Genomic DNA, 21,554 nt, shown 5'->3' on the forward strand with positions numbered 1-21,554 from the left:
GTCACAGCCACATGTGGGGGGTCTCTGCACTCAGGAGAAATTGCAGAACAAATTGTATGGTGGGTTTTCTCTTTTTATATTTTGGAAATGTGTAAATTTTAGTGCTAAATGAACATATAAGGGAACAATATGACCATTCTAAATTTCACCTCCATTTTGATTCAATTACTATGAAGATCTCAAGGGGTTAACAATCTTCGTAAAAGCTGGTTCTGATAGCTTGAGGGGTGCAGATTTGAAAATGGGTTGGTTATATAGGGGGTTTTGATGCTAAACATGTAAAATTTCATTCAAAACTGTATTTATCCCCAAAATAGTCAATTCTGAAAATCCGGAAAAGCGATATTCTATTTGTAAGCCGCGTGACATCAAAATAAATTATCCAGACATTTCAGAAATTATGAAAATGTAAAGTAGACAAATGGGAAATGTTATTCAGCAACTTATTTAGGTGGTAAATCTATCTGCCTGAAAACGCAATGATTTAGAATTTCGAAAATGGCAAATTTTTCAAAAAATTTATCATATTTTCTTTTTTTTTGTAAATAAACGCAAAACTTATCAGCCAAAATTTACCACTAAAATGAAGTACAACATGTGGGGAACAAACAATCTCAGAATCGTTTTGATAAGTAACAGTGTTCAAAAGTTATAACCATATAAAGCGAAGCAAGTCAGAATCCAAAAAATCGGGCTGAGCCTTAAGCTACAAAATGGCTGCGTCCTTAAGGGGTTAATAGGTTACTAAAAGCTACTACTTTTTTGGATTTCCTAAAGGATTTTTTACGGGTTACTTGGGCGCTAGCAGTGTTGCTGGCTATATCTATTGTATGATAACATTTCTTATGTTAATTTCCTTGGATGGTCTAGACATTTTGTGAAGGTTTGTTAATTGAGCCAGACTCCAGAAGTGGTGGTCAGATTTATGAAGTGAGAGTTTTCAAAAATATGTTGGAAATTAAAAATTTAAAAAAAAAAAAAACAATGCTTTCCCCTAGTGGCACAGGAAAGACTTTGGAATGCCTGCCTTGTGGTAAATTTGCCTCATTGTGCTGCCGGAACCCTACTTCTAACTTAAAATCTTTGAGGTCGGTGACACACGTGGTGTATTTGGTGCCATTTTTTTTCAATGTGTTTTTGCATCCTTGTAAAATGCATCAGTTTTGCATATCACTAGTTTTAACATATTAATAGTTCTGCTCTGCTTTCTTGATATGTAGGCCTCCTGTCTTTCACCTCCTCTGCCAGACATTCCTGATCATAAAATGGCCGCAGATGAAGGGTCATGTGATCTCTAACTGTCCATAAACAAACGGTAGTTTGAGATCACGTGACCCTACATCTGCAGCCATTTTATGGACAGGAATGTGTGGCTGGTGAGGTAAAAAAAACAGGAGGCTTCACTCTAGAAAGCGGTGTAGAACTAATAATAGATGTGTATTGGTGAATTACCTTATATCCTGTCCCCCACACTTACACATTACATGATTACAAAATATATGAGGTAAAGTGGCCAACATCCCACTTCTGGCACCGGCTCGCAAACAGAACCGGCACCAGAAGCAGCGACTGTCAGCTGTATATCACAGCTAACACCGTGCTCTAACACCCACAATCAGAGCCGGGTCCGATCGTGAGTGTTAACCCCTTATACACTGCAGGAGAAATTGGGTATATCAAACTTTGTGGAGCCTTTTTTTCATTTAATCCATTGCAAATGTTTAATTTTCCACCCAAAATGAATGTATTGTCAAAGAATATTACAATTTGTAGACCGCACCTCCATTTGCCATTCTTAAAAGTGGTTTTTCATACGTTGAGGGGTGTAGTTTCCATATTGGGGTAATTTACGAGTCTCTCTATTATTTAGGCCTCTCACAGTCAATTAAAAATTGTGTAGTCCATCTAAATACAGGTTTTGGTGATTTTCCCAAAAGTTTTAAAAAATGCAGACAAATCTGAGCCTCAAAACATTCTAGTAAAATATGTGGAATCTTAAAAACCATCCAACATAAAGCAGACATTTAGGAAATGTAAGATATGAATTTATTTGGGTGCTATGACTATCTGCATCAAAAGTAGAGAATTTAGAACTTTGAAAATAAAGAACGTTTCCAAATTTTTACCAAATTTTGCTTTTTTCATATTTATTTAAACACAAAAGATATCATCCAAATTTTTGAACTCATTTGAAGTACAATGTGTTACGAGAAAAGAAAATCAAAATCCCCTGGATATCTAATAGCGTTCCAAAGCTACAACCACTTATAGTGACACAGGCCAGATTTGAAAAAAGGGGACGCATCCTAGAGGCCAAAATAAAGTCTTGAAGGGCTTGATACTCTTATGCTATCCTTAGATATTTGTGTTATTGTGAACCTACCAAATTTATAAGAGGTTATGAATACGTCTCTACTTATCTGTCCTGCTCTGTCCCATATACTCTGTTTTGAAATTGCAGTGGTATAAAGAGGAAACACAATGAAGTGTCCAGTTATGGGCATTCCGACTCTTTTCAGTGAGCTGGATCATTAGGCTCTGCTCACTGAAAAGAGTTTACTAAGCGACCGGCTTCCTGCCCGGAAATGACTTGTGCAGGGTGATTTTATTAGAAAAGGGATGGGTCAAGTGAAAAGAGGAGAGACCCCAAAAAACATCAGATGTCCTGTCCTCCTGCCTGACCCGACCCTCTTCACTGTAATTTGACAGGAACTGCTGACTGGATCAGCTCCAGAGCACCTACTTCACTAAGAAGAGCAAAGTGACCCATCACTACCAGTGTGGAGAGAGTGCGAGTTTGGCAGAAACACATTCCCAATCTGCAGCTCTGCTTCTTTTTATAAAGCTGCTATATTTAGCTTTCGTTTAGGACTGCAGCAGCCGCAATGCATTTAATAAGTCAAGTACTTATAGACATGATCTTCTAGTCTTCCTCTGTGAGAAGGAGCAGCAACGTCTTCCCAAGGTCGCAAAGAAAAGAAAATCGTTAGGTGTTTGCCCACTAATGATCCTTGTGCTGTATCTGAATGATAGGAGCTAAGTGTCTTATTGCTGGAATAGCCTGAAGGCTCTAGTATCAGCCCCTTCTAAAATACTACATATAGGGGCACATTTACTTAACCGGTCCTGTCGCGATCCCCGATCCGCACTGTCCGACGAGGATGAAGTCCGGCACGATTCACTAAGATCGTGCACCCGATATCCTGCATGTGTCGCTTCCCGGCTCAGGTCCGCCGGAGTTCAACTTATTCTTCCCGGTGTATGTGAGTGCACGTCTTGAGTTTTAAATCCCACGCTTAGTCCGTATCAGTCGGGTTGTCCACGGCCACGCCCCGATTTGTGTAACATGAAAGTCGGCGCCAAAAGACCCTGTTAAATGCAGCGCAAATTAGAAATAGTTGGGAAACCCGACGGAAATGCGGTGTGCGGACCCTTAGTAAATGTGCCCCATAGTCTATACAAGTCTGTAAATGTCTCTAAATATTTTTTTCTGTGGGTTCCCATGGGTTGTTTTTGTCTTGTTTTTGTCTTGTTTTTTAACACATTCAAAATGCAAATGGAATATGTTAAAGATCTTTATCAAGGACTCAAACAACCCTTCTCAGTTATAAGGTGACTTCCGAATTGACGGCTATAACCAAAATGGCTACTGGTACTGGGATGAGAGCAGACACCAAGACACATACTCCAGTCTCTTAGAAAATGCAGACTCACAATGTTTATAAGCGCGCAACCGCATATATAAATGACAGAAAATGATCTGCATAGGGGTGTGAAAAGGTGATAAAATACTGCAATGCTATTGGCCAGATTGAATATCTCCCCATAAATTCACTTTTCCAAAACATGCAGATGAACTTTACATATTATTTCTCAATCAGAGCACTGTCTCCAAGGAGACAGAATGTTTTTACTAGAAGTCATGAGAAGAAGACTGATGGCTCCACGGTGAGGCCAAAACATAAGATAAGCAGTTGATGAAGCAAAAATATAGGACAAGAGTCAAGGACAGAACTGTCTCTCAGCAGATGATTCAAAATGATGTTTGATTCGTGAGATGAATAGACATTTAACAATGTGGACAACATGACCCCCGGCTAAGACAAGATGGCGTTCGGTTGCAAGATGGCGCCTGTAGAGAAATATGATATCACAGAGGGGATTTGCCCCAAATGCATATGCATTTCCAATGAAATGCATGCTTTTTACTGGAAATGCATTTGCATTTTGGGCAAACCCCTTCCCACTTTGGTTTTGCATGCGTTTAAATACGCAACAAAAACACCATGTGGGAACTCGCCCTTCCATTTAATCTCCCCTCCTCACACCTGCTCTGACTCATAAACATTACAGACTTGTATAAGGTACTATTAGGCCACGCTCACATGTCACATTTACATTACGTTTTGTAAACTCAAATGTTAACAATAAGGAAATCGGTGAATCACCTCTCAGCTGTTTTAATGCGTTTCAAGATAATGTAAACGCAACATCTGAACGTGCCCTTGCAGGCTGTATTACAACCTGATCGTTCGGGGCCCAACCGCTGACACTCCTACTGATCATGAGAATGGAGGACCCATTCTCACTAATAATGCAGTCACACTGTGCTTTCTTGGTGCGTTTGGTTGGTTCAAATCAGTTTTTGATGTGTTTTTAACATTTTCCCAGCTGCTTACACTTCCAGAAATAAAGAAAAATGCATCCAAACCAGCCAATGGTAAATGTTCAAAAGCATATGTGTTTTCAATGCATTAAAAACGCACCAAGAGCGAATCGTGTGACCACACCCTGGGGTGTGGTCACACGTCGTGTTTAACGCATGAAGAGTGATTTGCCTAACTAAACAGCTGTTAACACTTGTGTTTACATAACACAGCCATTAACATATTGTTAACACATGCGTTAACATTGCGTTATCGGGCTGATCATATACGCCCAGCTCCCGCTGTTTTGCATATAGACTATATGAGACAATGGGTGCTGGTTGACCATCGCATGCGTTTGCTTAGAAACGCATATTCAATCGGCACTGGCATGCCCCAGTGCGCTGTGAATTCATTTAAAAATGGAACCAAAGTGCTATCATGTGACAGCACTCTTCAGTCCGGTGACACACGTGGTGTTTCCGTTGCATTTTCTCATTGCGTTTTTGCATCCTTCCAAAACACATCAGTTTTGTATCTTGGTTTTTCAAATTGTATTATTGTAAAAGTGTCTTTACTTGGCATATACTCCATTGCCTTTGCACACTGATGTCAGCTCACCACTGCTGTGAGCTCTGAAGAAGCAGGAGGGAGGAGCTGTACAGGAGCACACAGGTGGTGGCCAAGAGCTGAGGAGTGAGTAGCACAGACAAGTCACACATTGTTTTTTGAAATGCATCCATCCCAAGCCCAACCCCTGGGACTACACAGAGGATTCTGTCAGGGTGCAAGGTAAGTTATAACACAATTATATTGGAATGGAAATGCTTGGAAAAGGCAGAGAGCTATGTGTGCAATGCAGGTGTGATGTGCTTCTGCAACCTGTCGTGAAAATGAGGTCACTGGTGACAGGTTCTCTTAAGTTCAGTGTCTCCTTTTTTCTCCCTATTCAACTAAGCAACCAATTAGGGGCGTTTGGACTCTCATAAGGGTTATTAAAGGTAATCTACCATCAAACTCAAGCATGATAAACCAGGGACACCTACTCATAGATCCAGGCACAGTGATTGTGGTCATCTTCTTATATTTGTTAAACCTGGCCTCCTTGGCAGTCGAGGCATTTGAATTATATTTAGTTAGCAGTCCTTTCCAATCGCTCTCCTTCACTGTTTTGCATGTAAATCCATAGCAGTTGTAGAATATCCAACTGGGACATAGTATGCATAAGTCATATTACAGTCATAGAACACTTAAAACAAAAATGACAGGGTGAGTCAAATAGCAGTAGTTTTGTGGTGCCTGGAATGGAATTGATACATTTCAGTTAGTGGCCAACTTAATGACTGGGTGTAAGTCCAGGTAACTGTTTTTTAGTTTGGGGACTCCCTACTCCACATCATCAGGATCTCGAACATGGGGGATCCATACCATATACCATTTAACACATTGGTTATTCATCAACTAGCAGATTGTGCCTCAAACAGAACCGTTCTGAGTCGTGAGTAGTGTGTCTCACCCGAGTCACACATCCTTTCAAACTTGTCTGGACATTTTATGTTTTAGTATATGAGGGCCTCGTATACTACCAGCATTTTAATAAGTTGCGCCTTCCACATTCGCAGTTGGAGGACTTGGGTCATACCACTGTAGTTCAATGAACTTTCTTGCAATGAATAATGCTTCTTGTAGGAAAATGGGATGGTAACGAGTCCATTGCTCCTCAGATAGAATTCCTAGAAGGCACACTTCAGGCACACAAAAGACAGTCAATTCAATAAGGTTTGTAAGAAAGTCTGTGACTCACTTCCAATATCATGCTATTGTGTCACATTCCCATATTATGTGCATAAAATCAGCTTCCAAGGAGCCACATCTAGGACAGGCGGAGGAATGCACTCTATCCATGCCATACCAGGGTATGCCTGATCAAATATGTACAATATACGTCATACGATTATCATCCATTATCATACGTAATACGATTATTCATGGATGGGGACACTCTGGTGTGGGAGGTCACTAAGTCGGAGCCTATCTCCTCCGCGGGTGATTGTATAAGTTGCTTCCATCGAGTCAGGGTGTGTGGTGGACAGTATTCCGCTTTCTGCACATTCGGGTGTGTGTATAGAGACGAAATTAAGACCCATGGACCTTGTGTTCTATAAATGCCTGAATATCGGTGGGTGATTTTGTTGCAAATTGGGAGCCTAGGGCATGCCAAAGTTAAAAGTATTTGTAGAAACAATTTTGGTCTAATTCATGTTTCGCTCTTTGATCTAAAAAGGAATCCAGTACACCATTGGTATAAATGTCTGCTAGAAGACATATTCCTGCTCGCCTCCATCACTTCGCACCCCTCCAGGTTTTCTTTGTGTGGCAACGCCGCATTCTTCCACAAAGTCATTTGGGCTATGGTATCCATAAAATATGTGAGTTGCTTCGTCCGTTGCCAGACCTGCAGATCAAGCCTGTGGATGGGTATTTTGCAATCTGGGGGTGCCCTCTAATATGGACCAGAAGGTAAGAGCCCACCTGTTCAGAGTTGGAGAAGTCGCCCAGCATGACCCAGTGAAATAAGTATTGCAGCTAACCTGCTAGATAATACAAGTAGAAGTCGGGGAGCTCCATACCAGAATGTTTTCTAGGCCTTTGCAGAGTTTGTAAGCTAAGTTTCGATCTGGAGTTCCCCTATATAAATTTGGCAGTGTTGGAGTGTAGTTCCACAAAATCTCTTGGGGACCGGCAACGCAGCATGCTGGAGGATATACAGACATTTTGGTAAAATTATCATCTTCACTAGGTTTAGGCGGCCTGCGACTGAAAGGAGCAGTGACTTCCATGCTCTGTATTTCAGTTTGTTAAAGGCTATTAAGGGGGGCTGTAATATGTTGTAAGGAATGTTGGTGAAGTTTAGTAATCATGATCCCAAATACTTGAACTGGGTGGCCACTGTGAGGCCAGAGAACGTTTCGGGTCCTCTCCATGGGGTAGGTCATTGGCATGTAAGTCGTCCCTATCCTCCCTACTTCCCACAACAATCCCCATATACTCTGGACCCCTTCTCAGTTTGATGGCTAAAACGTCTATCACCAGAGTGATAGAAGGGGGATAGCGGGCACCCTTGGCGTGTTCCCCGGTGCAGATGGAATTCTGAGGTGAGGAAGCCATTCAGTAGTAATTTACTTCTCGGGGATCTATAGAGCATAAAGATCCATTTACGGAAGATTGGGTCCAAATTTAAAAAGGCCCAAACATTCCATCTAAAAAGGGCCACTCTACCAAATCAAATGCTTTGGTGTCTAAAGAGGCCAGGACCCAGTCCCCTTCCCCCCCCCCCCATTGACCAGGTTGAACTAGTACCTGCACTAGTCCTAAGTTGTCTGTAGTAGAACGACTTGGCATAAAGCCGGATTGATCTCGGTGTATAAGTGACAATATAACCATGTTCAGTCTGGTCACCAGAACCCAGGTAAGGATTTTGTAATCTGAATTTAGTAAGGCTATTGGCCTATATGACCCACACTCCAAGGGGTCTCTGTCCATTTTCAGCAGTACAACTACCGTGGCTTCTGAGTGAGAACCTGGCAGTCTCCCGTCTAGAAAGGATTCAGCATACATTTTAAAAGTATAGGGAGTAGCTATTCTTTGTATTAGCTATATACTTCCTTTGGCAAGCCATCTGGGTCCTATTTAGGGAGGTTGCATCTAGATCAGTATAGAATTGAGTAAACCTGGACTCGATATCACTTTGGCTCTGCAATACTGTCCCATCCTGGTCCATAATTTGTAGAATAGGGGGGAAAGCAGAGCTTTGTTTGGTTATGTGAGGCAGGAGCTTGGCCGAATTGCAGACTGCAGACTGTTTATAATAAAATAGCTTGGTATTAGCTCTGTTTGTCAGTGTGTTTAAATATAGATGACCATTATGTAGCCAGGTGTCCCTGTCGGAGGGGTCTACAATGTAAGTTTGTTCTGACGTTAGACATTCTGCTGCACTTTCCAATACCTTACGTACTACTTCCTTTTTGATGTATCGTTTGAAGGACTGAACGAGGACACCTTCAGTGTCCCCCACTGTGTTTCCCCCAAACCTGTCTCCCTGGTGTGCCCCCAAAAATGTAGATGTGTTGGTTTATGCTGTTGTGGTCCCAGAAGGTCCAGCCAGAAAGCATGTATACGAAGTCTATGAACTGCTGAATGATTGGTACCATTAATGATGTATAATATAGGGGAGTGGTCTGATGATCCCCTAGGCAGATAGTTAATAGATTTTATGCACGTTGATGGGGTCACTGAGCCCACTATGTAGTCTATACGTGACCGAGAGTTATAGGTTGCACTACGACACAAGTAGACTTGGTCTGTTGGGTGTAAGTGCGTCCAGAAGTCAAGCCGGACCATTTCCATGAGGAAGGGTTCTAATATGTTCGATGCTGGTGATGGTTGTTGATCCTGTTGCATGTGATATTTGTCTAGGAGAGGGTGCAATAACATATTAAGGTCTCCCATACATGTAGAAGTAGCGTGAGGATATGCTGCTGCAAACAAAGCCGCTTTTTGTAGTAGGCCTCTATAGGCAGATTGTAAATAAAGAAGGGAGCCCCTTCTATGCGCGCATGTACAAATATATAACAGCCCTCATCATCTACCTGGCAGGACAGTGTTTCCCAGTGCAGGGACCTGTGTATTAAAAGTGATACCCCCTAGAAGCAGACGTATAACAGGAGTGTTGTGCTCATGCTTGATTTTGATGGTAAATTTACTATGGTGTACAATCACATCTCAATTCAGGTTCAGATTTGAACTTAGCATAACTAATATTAAAATCGGACAGAGATCACGACAGAAACCACCAGATGTTTTTTTGCTAGCAGCCTATAGCTTTGATCTACACGTAAATCAAAGGCACTAAGGGTGGTGGCACACGTGGCGTTTTGAACCCATTTTTAGTCATGCGTTTTCAGCCCGTTAAAAAAAAGGTTTTTTTTAAAAACGCATCAGTTTTTGTACGTTTTTAATTAAGATAATTGGAAAACACTGACAAAAACTGATGCATTTTCAAAAAAACGCATACGTTTTTAAAACGTTTGCGGTTTTTAATGGACTGAAAAACAAAAACGCTGCAAGTGCCACCACCCTTAAAGGGAAAATAACCATTATAATTTAGGTTCTTTCCAAATATTTGATCTTGTTATAATACTGTTATATCCCCGGATACTCCATGTGCAAGAAGTAAAATCCATGTCCTCCAAAACTTGCTCAAATGGGGAAGGTGTGATGAAATGGGTGTAGGTTTAAAATACAGCTTTGGTCGTGCTTTACATACCAGAAAACTGGATATATCCCATGGTAAAATTACCTCTGAGTGGGCTCCCTGTGAAGTCATTATGAGTGTGCAGATCCTCGCAGTGCCCAATGATTAGAGGGCCCCGTTTTTCTTTTTCACTTTGCTTTATCTTTTCTCAAACTCTTGGTAGTTTATATTGGTTTTTATCAGAACACGACTTTGTGCTGCATCCTGAGGCAGCAGTGTTGCTCTGCTACCCGTACATGTAGCTGCTGATACATATAATTAGAGTCATACGTGGAGCCAGGTTCAGGTCGCGTCTCCTAGGTGCCTTGTACTAACAAACAGCCTGTATTCTCTGCACAAATAGGATATGAAAAGACAGACAATGTCTTATTGTTTGTTCTGGGTCCCAGGAAATGCAGACTGCCAACAACAGATAACATCTTCCAGTTCACAGATTAATGCAGTTATTACCTCTAAAGAGAAAACCCCATCAGTAATGCAGCCCCATTGTACATCAGTTCATAACCCTATGTCTGAGACCTCACATCCAACCCAAACATCTGTCCTGCAGCATCATCTAGTTATATATGGCATCCATTAAATGTCCATTCCTATAATACTAGGACATCTCTAGGCCAGAGTTTCTTAAACTATTTAGGGCAAATAGCAACTAGTAACAAAAGGTTTTACTGAATGGGGTAGATTTATTAATCTGTCCACGACATAATTCTGGAGTATTTTCTACCTGAAATGCCATCTGATCATGTTTGGGCAGTTTTCACATACAAGAGGGTGTGGCTCGAGTATTGGGGGAACGTCCTAGCGCAGGTGCCACAAACTAATAGATGGTCTAAAGTAAGACTGCATAGTCTTAAATTACTCCTGATAATTCCTCCATGGGCATCTATCAGTTTTAGTGAGAAGAATAGCAGAATGCGCATCATTATTCTAACTAGCAATGGACAACATGAAGTGACCCAGAGAGACCTCATTTATATAAAACAATGAGATTTCAGAAGGAAATGGGGGCTGATAGTGTCCTCTTGGGACTGAATCAGCATCCAATCTGAAGAGAAGAACAAATAATATTAGGTGTAGAGTTCTAGGTCAAACGAGTGGTCAGTCAGGGGGTGGCTGTGATTGGCACATACTGTTATATTGCCTGGCACTTGCTGTTATGGCCACTATGTAGTTGCCCAGTTTTTTTTTGGCAATTTGCCAACTCACTATGTAATGGGGAGGTCATCTAGTTTTGATAAAGGGAGTCTGTCACCACATTTTCACAAATACAGCTAGTAACAGCTTCCTATAGAGCTCTATTAAACGGGTTTGCCCATGGAAGACAATTCTCAAATTTCAATCCCCTAGTGATGTTTACACAATAAAGATCATTTTAACCCCTTGCTTTAAAATTTTACTCAGTTTTATTGCTGTTTTAGCTCCTATAACTCAGTGATGGTCAATGTAAAATTCCAGAATGTGGGTGGGGACTCTCTAAGCAGACACATTATGATCCATATAGTGCTGCAAGATGCTGTATGCTGACAATGTGCTTAGATTATCAGGGTCCAGGTTTATATACACTTTCATTTAGCTTCTGAACATTGTACTAGTATCTGATCATAGTAAAAGACAGATGAGACAGGTCAGAGATGATATCTGTGAGATTCATATAACACACATTGACTTTCTCAGCTCTGCTACTTCAGCCATAAGATATACTGTCAGCTCTGCTGTGCTGCCCTCCTACTCACCTGGATAAGGACCTTATCTGTCTGCAGCTTGTAGATTTAGGCCCCTTCCACACTAGCGAGTGTGATGCGATGAACTCGCATCACACTCGCAACGCAAGCTGCCGGGAACGCACGGCCCGAACGCTGCACCGCGGGAGTGAACTCAGCATGTCAGTTCACTCCCGCGGTGCAGGGTTCGGGCCGTGCGTTCCCGGCAGCTTGCGTTGCGAGTGTGATGCGAGTTCATCGCATCACACTCGCTAGTGTGGAAGGGGCCTAACTCTCCTCATTCTGCTGTGTGTCAGCAGGAATTGTCTGCGTGTTTGATTGCAAGAGGAGGGGGCAATGCAGAGAGGTGCTCACTGCTGCGTCAGACAGGAGAAGAATCTTTTCTGCCCAACCCTAGACTTCTGATTTTTGGTCGGATCCCCAGGGCAAACAAAATTGTATACACCAGATTGGGATTATGTCTGTGAATTGCTGTATTTTTGTTAATAACAGTGAATTAGAGAAGGTGTTATTTTGTTACCCTGAGTATGTTTAATAATCTTGTCTTTGTGTGAATACCCCTTTAACTAAAGGCCACCCTTCTTTAACCTAAAAATGGTTTCCCTTGCAATCCCAAACATCAACATTATGTTATCCTACTTGACATCAGAGGGGGTGTGTGCATGCCCCTCCCACCTATTCCTCCAGAAGGCCCATAAAACTAGTCCTTCCCATGGCCATGTGACCAGGGTGATGTCATCTAAGGTCCTTTACCCAGTACCATTTGCAATGTATATCCCATGTACATATCTGAACACATGTAATCACCACATGCCTGCATGGACTTCTACTCCTCCCCATGCATACAAGGAGGCATGCTGTGATTTCATATGATCAGATACATACATGTGGTAGATGATGCAAATCATACTGGGTAAAGGACCTAGATGACATATCCCTGGTCACATGTCATGAACTGGCTAATGATGTAACAAGAGCTCTCTCTCAATGTTCCATACAGCACCATGACAACAGTGATATCTGCCAATCGGGAACGAGGAGGCAGGGCAATTCAAGTAAAATTTAATATGCAGGACTCACTTATTATATTTTGACTCAAATCAGGGAATTTGAATATAATAAACTGATTTTGTTAACATTGCAATCATGGAAAGGAACTATTTAGGAATAAGAGCAATGCTTTTAAAAGGACAGATCTTTGACACTAATTCTGTCACTTCTGCCTGTTACAAGGATTCCAGTGTTTATCTATGCATACAGTAATCTATAAGGTACATGCGCAGAACTCTGGCTTTGAAGCTGAGGCCCAAGCTGCGTGCTAAAGACAGGATGGTAAGAGGGATGAACAGAGGCTACTGGAGCATGTAGTAGCCATAGCTCTAGAAAAAATCTACATAAATAACAGATAAGATTTTACTAGGTTCTAGTAGATTGAAAGTTTAAACAAAAAAAGGATGGGGGTTGGGGCACTATTAAGCAACATACCATCACATCTACCTTAGTAGATCCCAGATGGTAGGTTTCCAGCCAAAGCCCTGTTAAACTACAAAGTGTGGCCGGTTGCATGTTCTCTGGTGATGTTCTTATACTTAGCCAACGCTGTCTGATGGGGTTGGGGACTGGCCGGGTGGAAAATAGTCCTTGTGCCAAAAAAATGAGGAGGTCTAAAAGTAGAACTTGACAGTCTTAAACTGCCATCATCATGCTTTTCAAACCGCAATACAACAGCTGAAGAGAGATTTGCCTAATTGATTTGATGTTAACATTTGCGTTTACAAAACACAATCGTTAACACAGCTGTTGCAGTGTGATTTGAAACATATCCGTTAAACGCCACATCTGAATGCACCCTATGGGTGATGCCACACGTCACGTTTTTGGACCGTTTTAAAGCATGCGTTTTTTGAATTTCTACATGTGTTTGGCTGGTTTTAATATGTTTGCCTACACTTGAAGATAAACAGGTTTAAAGCAGCCAAACGCATGGTAAACATCCAAAAATGCATGTGTTTTTAGACGGACTGAATACGCATGTTTTAAAGCGCTCCAAAAATGTGCCGTGTGGCATCACCCTTAGGCCGGCGACACACTAGGCGTTTTGAACACGTTTTTAAGCAGCTCGTTAAAAACCGCATCTGTTTTTGACCCATTTTAATTAAGATAATTGGTAAAACGGGTCAAAAACGGATTCGTTTTTTAAGGGACTGCTTAAAAACAGCCCAGAACCAGGTTCAAAACGCCTGTGCCCCCTCTTTTTGGACAAATCAGAAAATTGCCAAAAAACGGTCCCATTCTGGTGCTCCAGAATTTTGCCATGTCATTTTGACAGGTTGATGAATCTCCCCCATAGTGAGTGCAGTACACAACGTAATATACAGGAGATAAGTAATGTAAAGTACCCTGCAGATTAAGGGTGATGCCACACATGGCGTTTTGAACCCGTTTTTGGTCCGTTTTTAAGCAGTCTGTTTAAAATGCATCCGTTTTTTAAAAACATATGCGTTTTCTGAAAACGTCATCGGGGAGTGGCGATCCATCGCCATGGTAGCCTTGGGTCTCACGAAGACCCGAGGATACTTCGGGTTAACCCATGCATTACAATGTGCTATCAGCACATTGTAATGTATGAGGCATAAAATCCCCATCTACTGCTATACTGTAGTATGGCAGTATATGATAGGATCTTACAGACAACCTAGGGTTAAAGTACCTTAGGGAGTCTGAAAAATAGTAAAAATAAAACAAAAAGTTTAAAAAAAAATATATATAATAAAAAAAAAAACCTAAAAACTCAAATCACCCCCTTCCCCTAGAACTGATATAAATATAAATAAACAGTAAAAATCATAAACACATTAGGTATCGCCGCGTCCGAAAATGCTTGATCTATCAAAATATGATAACGGTTTTTCACTGCGTTTAACCCCGTAACGGAAAATTGTGCCCAAATTCGGAAATGGCACTTTTTTGCCATTTTGAAAAAAATAAAAAATTCTATAAAAAGTGATCAAATGGTCGCACAGTCCTAAGATGATAACATTGTAAATGTCATCAAAAGCCACAAAAAATGACACCACCCACAGCTCCATACACCAAACTATAAAAAAGTTGTTAGCGCCAGAAGATGGCAAAATCCCCCAAAAAGTTTTGTACAGGAGGTTTTAATTTAAATTTGTTATCCCCGTAATTGTACCGACCCAAAGAATAAAGTAGACATGTCATTTGAGGCGCTCAGTGAAAGCCGTAATATCCAAGCCCACAAGAAAATGGCGCAAATGCGTTTTTTCACCATTTTCACTGCATTTGGAATTTTTTTCCCGCTTCCCAGTACACGGCATGGAATATTCAATACCATCACTATGAAGTGCAATCTGTTACGCAGAACACAAGCCGTCACGCAGCTCTTTACAATGTTTAAGAGCTGAAAGCCCACTCTGTAGTAACCAAACCTCTTGTTAGCAGAAAGAATCAAAATGCTAGACTGCGTTGGCAATTTGTGATAAATAAGTGGGACTTGGTTGAAGTTTGGGCACTCTGTCTCTAAAAGGTTCGCCATCACTGTCCTAGCTGGATGATTTGCTGCGGTTTCTGGGTGACACAGAGACATCGTTAGGAACAGCCATTTCTGTAATTAGTCAGTTTGGGGATTTTTCCGGACTCCAAGTAAACTGGACTAAGTCAGTGTTGATGCCTATTGACTCCTTGCCGGAGAGATCGACGGTAGTATTTAAATGCTTCGGAGTTCAGGTCTGTGCTAGAGCTCATGAATATGTACAGCTAAATGTGACTCCTCTGCTTGCAAGGTTTGTTGCCAAGATATCGGCATGATGTAAGCCGCCCCTTTCGGTGATTGGTAGAGTCATTTTGATTAAGATGTTATTAATGCCCCAATTCCTCTCAGATATTTTTACAAATTCCAGTTATTTAGAGAGTTGTTCTGAAAAAGTAAAGGGTTGGATAAAATATAAAACACTGCAAAGGTCCAAAGAGGCTGGAGGTCTGGCAGCCCCCAAACCCTGGGTATATTTTCTAGCCTTGCAGCTGCAACATCTAAGGGGATAGGGAGCTGAGGATCTAGGAGGAGTGGTAGCATCCCACACACCTCTCTTGCTGGCTCTGGGCTGGGAGGGTCTTGGGCCCCCACTCTTTTTCTCATGGTGAAGGTATGGGCAAAAAATCAAGCAGAGGTCAATGGATGCCCCCCCCCCCCCCCACCAACTATTTGGAGAAACCCAAAACTCCCGGAATTCTTTGGATTGGAGGGCTTCAGCTCCTGGGAGTCAGCAGGAGTTCAATGTGTCCATCAATAGCATCTAAACAGGGTGTTCAAGGACACATAGTCAGTTTTATATATTTCTGCAATTGATCCATGCGTGGACTACTGAATTAACCATGACAACGCATACAACTGGCACTGCTCCTGTGATCACCATAACAGCTGCAAAGGGAGAGACTGGTGATCTGATCTACTTACTATATAATTACTTACTGTAAGCATAGCTAAAGAATTTCCTGTTTAATCTTAAAAAGAACTGTGATGCAGGCCCATCCCGGGAGAGCAGTGGGATGGTATATTGTCTGATGTCCCCCAGGTTTCAACTGCTGAAGCATTAAGGATTTCCCATGTATTTCTTATTCATAGATTATATACAACCCCTTTCTTTCTGTTTCGTATCGGAATCAGGCAAGATGACGTCTGTCCCAGATGTGCTCGGGGCCCAGTGGACCATATGCATATGTTTTGGGGATGCGCATCCGTAGTGAGAGACTAGTGATGTCCTGTGGCCGCAGATGTGCTGAAGTCATTCACAGCAACGGTCTGTGCACGTCCTACTCATTATTGTAACTTCCAGAAAATTTAGTTGGCATGTTTATCTGGGCTGCAGTCATTGCTGTTCTCTAATTATGATTATCACATATTTTGCCAAATAAAGGTTTTATATACATTGGGGATTTTGTAAAACACGGTTCTACCCTTACAAAAAGTCCATCAAATGTTGATCAACAGAGATTACATTATTTCTAAAAAAAAATCAAGTGCTCATATATCATATATATTTTCTAGATCATACATTATTCTCTAATGTTGATGGCCAGTGTATGTACTCAGTGACTCCACCAATAGTGAGTACAGCTTTGGCGTATAATACTGCTGCTTCACATGGGTATTACAGTAATCGTACATATTCACATAACGTTACTTTTGTAAGATTTATAACAGAAAAAACCTTTTGAGAGCTTGTTTTTTCTGTTAGTAAAGACATTATAAAAATAAATATGTTAATTAAAAGGAAAACTATGTTTTTCGGGATGCTACACAGGAAAATAAATTGTTTTGTCCACAGCAGTGTTAAATGCCCCATGTTAGTGTTTCTTTTTATGTTCGGAGTGTAATCCCTATGAGCAGTACCAGTCGCACTTAGTACACCCGGAACATGTGTTACCCAGTAGAAGGAAGGACGCAACATCTACACGCGCAGCCACGTTCCTACACCTCCCAGTCTGTAAGGAATGTTAGCTGTTAATAAAGCTAGTTCTGGCCGTTGTTGATGACGTCAGGCATAATGGCGACTTCCATGTGAGCAGCGTGTGTCGTACATCAGCTGCGGTTCAGTTTACGTGTGTCCAGTGATCGCTTCTTATTCGTTCCCCAGCTGTAATCGGTGGGTAAGGACCTTTGTAATAAGACGAGATCTCTGGTACAAGCAATTGATCTCCACCAGTCAGGTGTATGTTAGGATACTTTACCATATTTGCACTGCTGCTTCTTTATAGAATGGCTTTGGGTGTCTTATCTATACATAAATGATACAGATGCTGTGTTGCTCTGGTCTTACTTGTTACATCCATCTCACATGATTGAAGCTTCCCTATGTTCTCATGTGTTGTGATGTTGTTATGGAGGATCAATACTTCCTTGATTTCTTACCAGACCTAGAGTCCAATATTCCGTTGCTACCTTTTGCGTAGTTGTTAAACGGGACCTTTCACCAGATCAACTAACTTAAAGGGGTTGTCTCAGATTGATATTTTCTTACCTTCCTTGGCGCTCCCCCTTCCCAAGGCGACCTTGCAACTTTTACTTAATCTAGGACAACCCTTTTAAACTCGTTGTAACTTTAAATAGTTGCCAATTCGCCAATTTTGGCGCAGAAGAAGCTTTTTTTCTGGAGCCCCCACCATTCCCAAGAAGTCATTGTTATTATGGGTGGAGTAAGACTGTCAGCGCCAGTCCATGACCTAGTTAGCCATTCAATACTGATTTTATGCTGACATTATGCTTCCAAGTTTCTCCACTGTCACGAGTGGTCAGGGTATGGAGCGGAAGACAGCTGAAAAAATGTCAGAGGTCGCCTGGGAATAGTGGAGACGAGGGAAAAATTACAACTACATCAATGGCAATAACTATTGAAGAATGGAAAGAGTTAGATGATGATAGTTCTTCTTTAAAGGAAACCTGTTACCACATTTTCATAAATCCAAATAGTGCCAGGTTCCCATAGAGCCTGATTAACTGACACCATTCTTTTAGCTAAAAATAGTTTTCCTCAAATCCTCTTAAATCAACTTTATCCTCTATTACCTGGCATTGGAGGGGGCTAGTCCTGCAAAGCCAGCCCTGCTCTTCTACATCTCCTCATGTCCCATGCCCCTTCTCAGCATGTCATGTGACCAGGGAGATGTCAAGCTAAGGCCCTTTACCCAGTTATGTTTGCAACGGCTATCCCATGTCTGTATCTGATCACATTGCAGTATCATGGCATAATCGGATACATACATGGGGTAGAGTAGACTGTATAAAGACCTTAGATGACATGAATTGGCCAATGATGTAACAGAGCTCTTAATGTTGCATGTAGCCGTATGATCGGTAGCAGTGAGACCTGTAAATTATGAACAAGGCGGCAGGGCAATGCAGTAACTACAGAATATGCAGAGCTGCATTGGACCCACATCAGATGATTTGCATATAAGTTTACAAACTGATTTTTTAACATTGCAGCCATGGAATGGAACCATTTAGGGATAAGGGCAATGCTTTCTAATCATAGTTTTTAATTAAGTATTTATTTGGGTTAATTTGGGTTAATTTGGATGTAGGTTCTCTTTAAGTTTCTAACAAAGTTATATTTTTCACTATAGCAATATGCATGGTTCTTCAAAGCCTAAGATTAGGGAAAAGTGTAGTTATGTGTGGAAAATGGAGGGTTGAGGTGGCTATGATTGTATTGAGCCCCCATTAACTAATGTTATTTCGGGATTTAAAGGCCAACATGATATTCCAAAAGCCTAATCCACTTATTAAATTATTGAAATCTTATATTTTATTTCCAGGTTTGGGTGAAAAATGAAGCCACAGAAGGGAAGGAAAGTTGGCAGAGTCCCATTTAAATTACAGAGGAAGGGCATCAAAGTAATAGGAAAATGGAAACCGGTCTCCGTGGACCCCACTCTTTTCGGAGCTGGGCAAATGGAAGACATTGTCTGTTTTGAGGAACTTGAAGATTATAAATTGGTGAGGTCATCCAAACAATTGATAGGAACACAGAAACGGAAACGCAGTCTTAATGAGGAAGAAGAGGAGCCCGAGGACAGCTCCACGAAGAGTAAAAAGAAAAAAAAAGCAAAGAAAAAATGGGAACCTAAGGAAATGACTGAAGACTCTGAAGATGAGATAGACAAACTCCTATTTGGAGATGAGGAAGATGAGAAAGAAGATGATGATGATGATAAAGAAGAGGAGGGTCAAGACTTTACTGCTGAAGAAGAAGAGAAGCAGTTTCAGCCGGATAAAAACAAGAAGAAAAATAAAAAAAGAAAAAAGAAGATTGAAGGTGTTAAAGTGCAAGAAGAGGTCCTGACTGTCAAACCAACAAAAAAAACAAAAAATTGGGCAGTGGGGGCTTTAGCCAGTGGTGCCGGCAAGAATGTTGATGTTTCAGCTTGGAAAGACCTATTTGTTCCACCACCGGTGCTCCAAGCTCTGAGCTATTTAGGGTTTGCTGCTCCAACCCCAATCCAAGCTCTGGCTCTGCCTTCTGCCATCCGAGACAAGATGGATGTTTTAGGTGCTGCAGAGACAGGTGGGTGTATAAGACACAAATAATATTTCTACACTTTCTATCTCTGTTTGCTGTCAGAAACCGTCTGTATGATAATTTTATTTTTCAAAAACTGAAATTGATGTAAATTTATACCTTTTGAGGACCAGAGGTGCACTTCACTCCAGTGAAAATATGAGCTGGACTGGTATTTGAAAATACGTGCATTATTTTTCTCAACACAATTTGTGCTTTCCTTGCAAACTGATGTCATTTTAAAGGGGTTTCAAGGTTTTGAATGAATGTTTATTCTATAGAAAATGAAGCGGGTCTAACTTCCCACTGTACTTCCAGTTGCTGTTAGATTACACAGGCAGAGAGATCAGAGGGTTGGGTGAAACATGTTCTGCTCATTGTAACAGCCCATGAAGCTTCAGAAAAAATGGGCTTTGGTAATGCCACCCAGAGCCCTTGAGGCTCATTAGCATAATTTTAGAAGGAAGGAGTCCACATTTAATAAATATTACCACAGTCACAGTGCCTGGATCTATGAGTAAGTGTCCCTGGTTTATCATGGTCCTTTTTTTTTTATCATGCTTGACTGTAATGGTAGATTTGCTTTAAGCTAGGCTTCCAAGGCAACAATATAGCCTAAGATATATTGTACAATTGCAGCAATTTCAATGTCTCCATGTACAATTGGAATTTGGCATAACTTTAACTAATGGATATTTTTATTTTTTTCCTATGATCTTTCATAGTAAAAGTTGATGACTTCCCCAAGTCACTGGTTCCTTCCGTTGCCGTACAATTTCTTTGCACGTGCTGTTGAAAAGACTGAAGAAAAGACTGGCTGGCTTGCAGACCGGTCACAGTACAAAGAAATGGATCTTACTTTAGACACTGTTCTATTTTGTTTTATCTTTTACTTTAGGAAGTGGAAAGACCCTCGCCTTTGCCATTCCTATGATCCACTCCATACTTCAATGGAGGAAAGCTCAGGAACATGGAACTTCAATAGAAGAAGAGGAGGAGAAGGCAGTGGAAGATGATGGAGAGGCAGTGAGCAAGGAGATTGAGGATGGAAAGGTGGAGGATGAAACCGAAGAAGAAGAGGATGATGATGATTTTTCTACCATGGGCTGTGTAAAAGTTGTGGAAGATGTTGATGTTAATTTTAACTATGCTCCACCAAAAACTGCCTCACAGGGTGACACAAAAAAGCCACTGCTAGGACTGGTGGTGACCCCAACTAGAGAGCTGGCTGTACAGGTCAAACATCACATTGATGCTGTGGCGCAATTTACTGGTAAGTCTTCATACATCTAACAGTTTCTGTACCCTTCTATGTAGGGCTGTGTGATTTTGGCTAAAATGAAAATATTTTTTTTCTCTCTCCAAACAAAAAGATTTATTCACAAGCTCTGCAACCCCCCCCCCTCTACACATACACACATACACACACCCCTTAATGCCCCATGCTCTCTACACCCAATCTCAAAACCTTTTTCCCCAATTGTTCTCTGTGCTCCCATCTCCCTTTATTGCCCCCTACTATATATGCCCTTTGTTTTTTGTACATTGCCCTCAATTTCTGTGGATGAAAACAAGCTCCCAGCCCTGATGTTGGCTGCCCCTCCATTCCACTGTGGTAGCCATATATCTTTGGAGGATAACGAGTTGAGGGATGAGTTCTGATGTTCGCTCTGCCCTTGCTTTACTATGAACAACGCCCACATGTTAGAGATAACATCAATTTGTGATTTTTGATCGGAATTGTGCTCCTTTTGGTCTAATGAAATAAATCTCCCCGCCTTGCATCCCTGTTAGG

General features: G+C 41.3%; 1 protein-coding gene across 3 annotated transcripts in view; it reads left to right on the forward strand.

Moving 5' to 3' along the window:
• DDX24 (DEAD-box helicase 24) overlaps nt 1-21,554 on the forward strand; it is a 39,269-nt gene that overhangs the window by 10,788 nt on the left and 6,927 nt on the right. The window contains exons 1-3 of one of the 3 annotated variants that reach the window (XM_072116283.1): nt 17,191-17,344; nt 19,017-19,765; nt 20,658-21,032. In XM_072116283.1, coding sequence (XP_071972384.1) covers nt 19,030-19,765; nt 20,658-21,032 — 1,111 coding nt within the window. In that variant the 5' untranslated portion in view covers nt 17,191-17,344; nt 19,017-19,029. Of the gene's footprint in view, nt 1-17,190; nt 17,349-19,016; nt 19,766-20,657; nt 21,033-21,554 lie in introns of those variants that run through there. The other 2 variants (XM_072116284.1, XM_072116285.1) reach the window with 2 other exon arrangements.

This window comes from Engystomops pustulosus, chromosome 7, assembly GCF_040894005.1.
Source record: "Engystomops pustulosus chromosome 7, aEngPut4.maternal, whole genome shotgun sequence".
Taxonomy (NCBI): domain Eukaryota; kingdom Metazoa; phylum Chordata; class Amphibia; order Anura; family Leptodactylidae; genus Engystomops; species Engystomops pustulosus.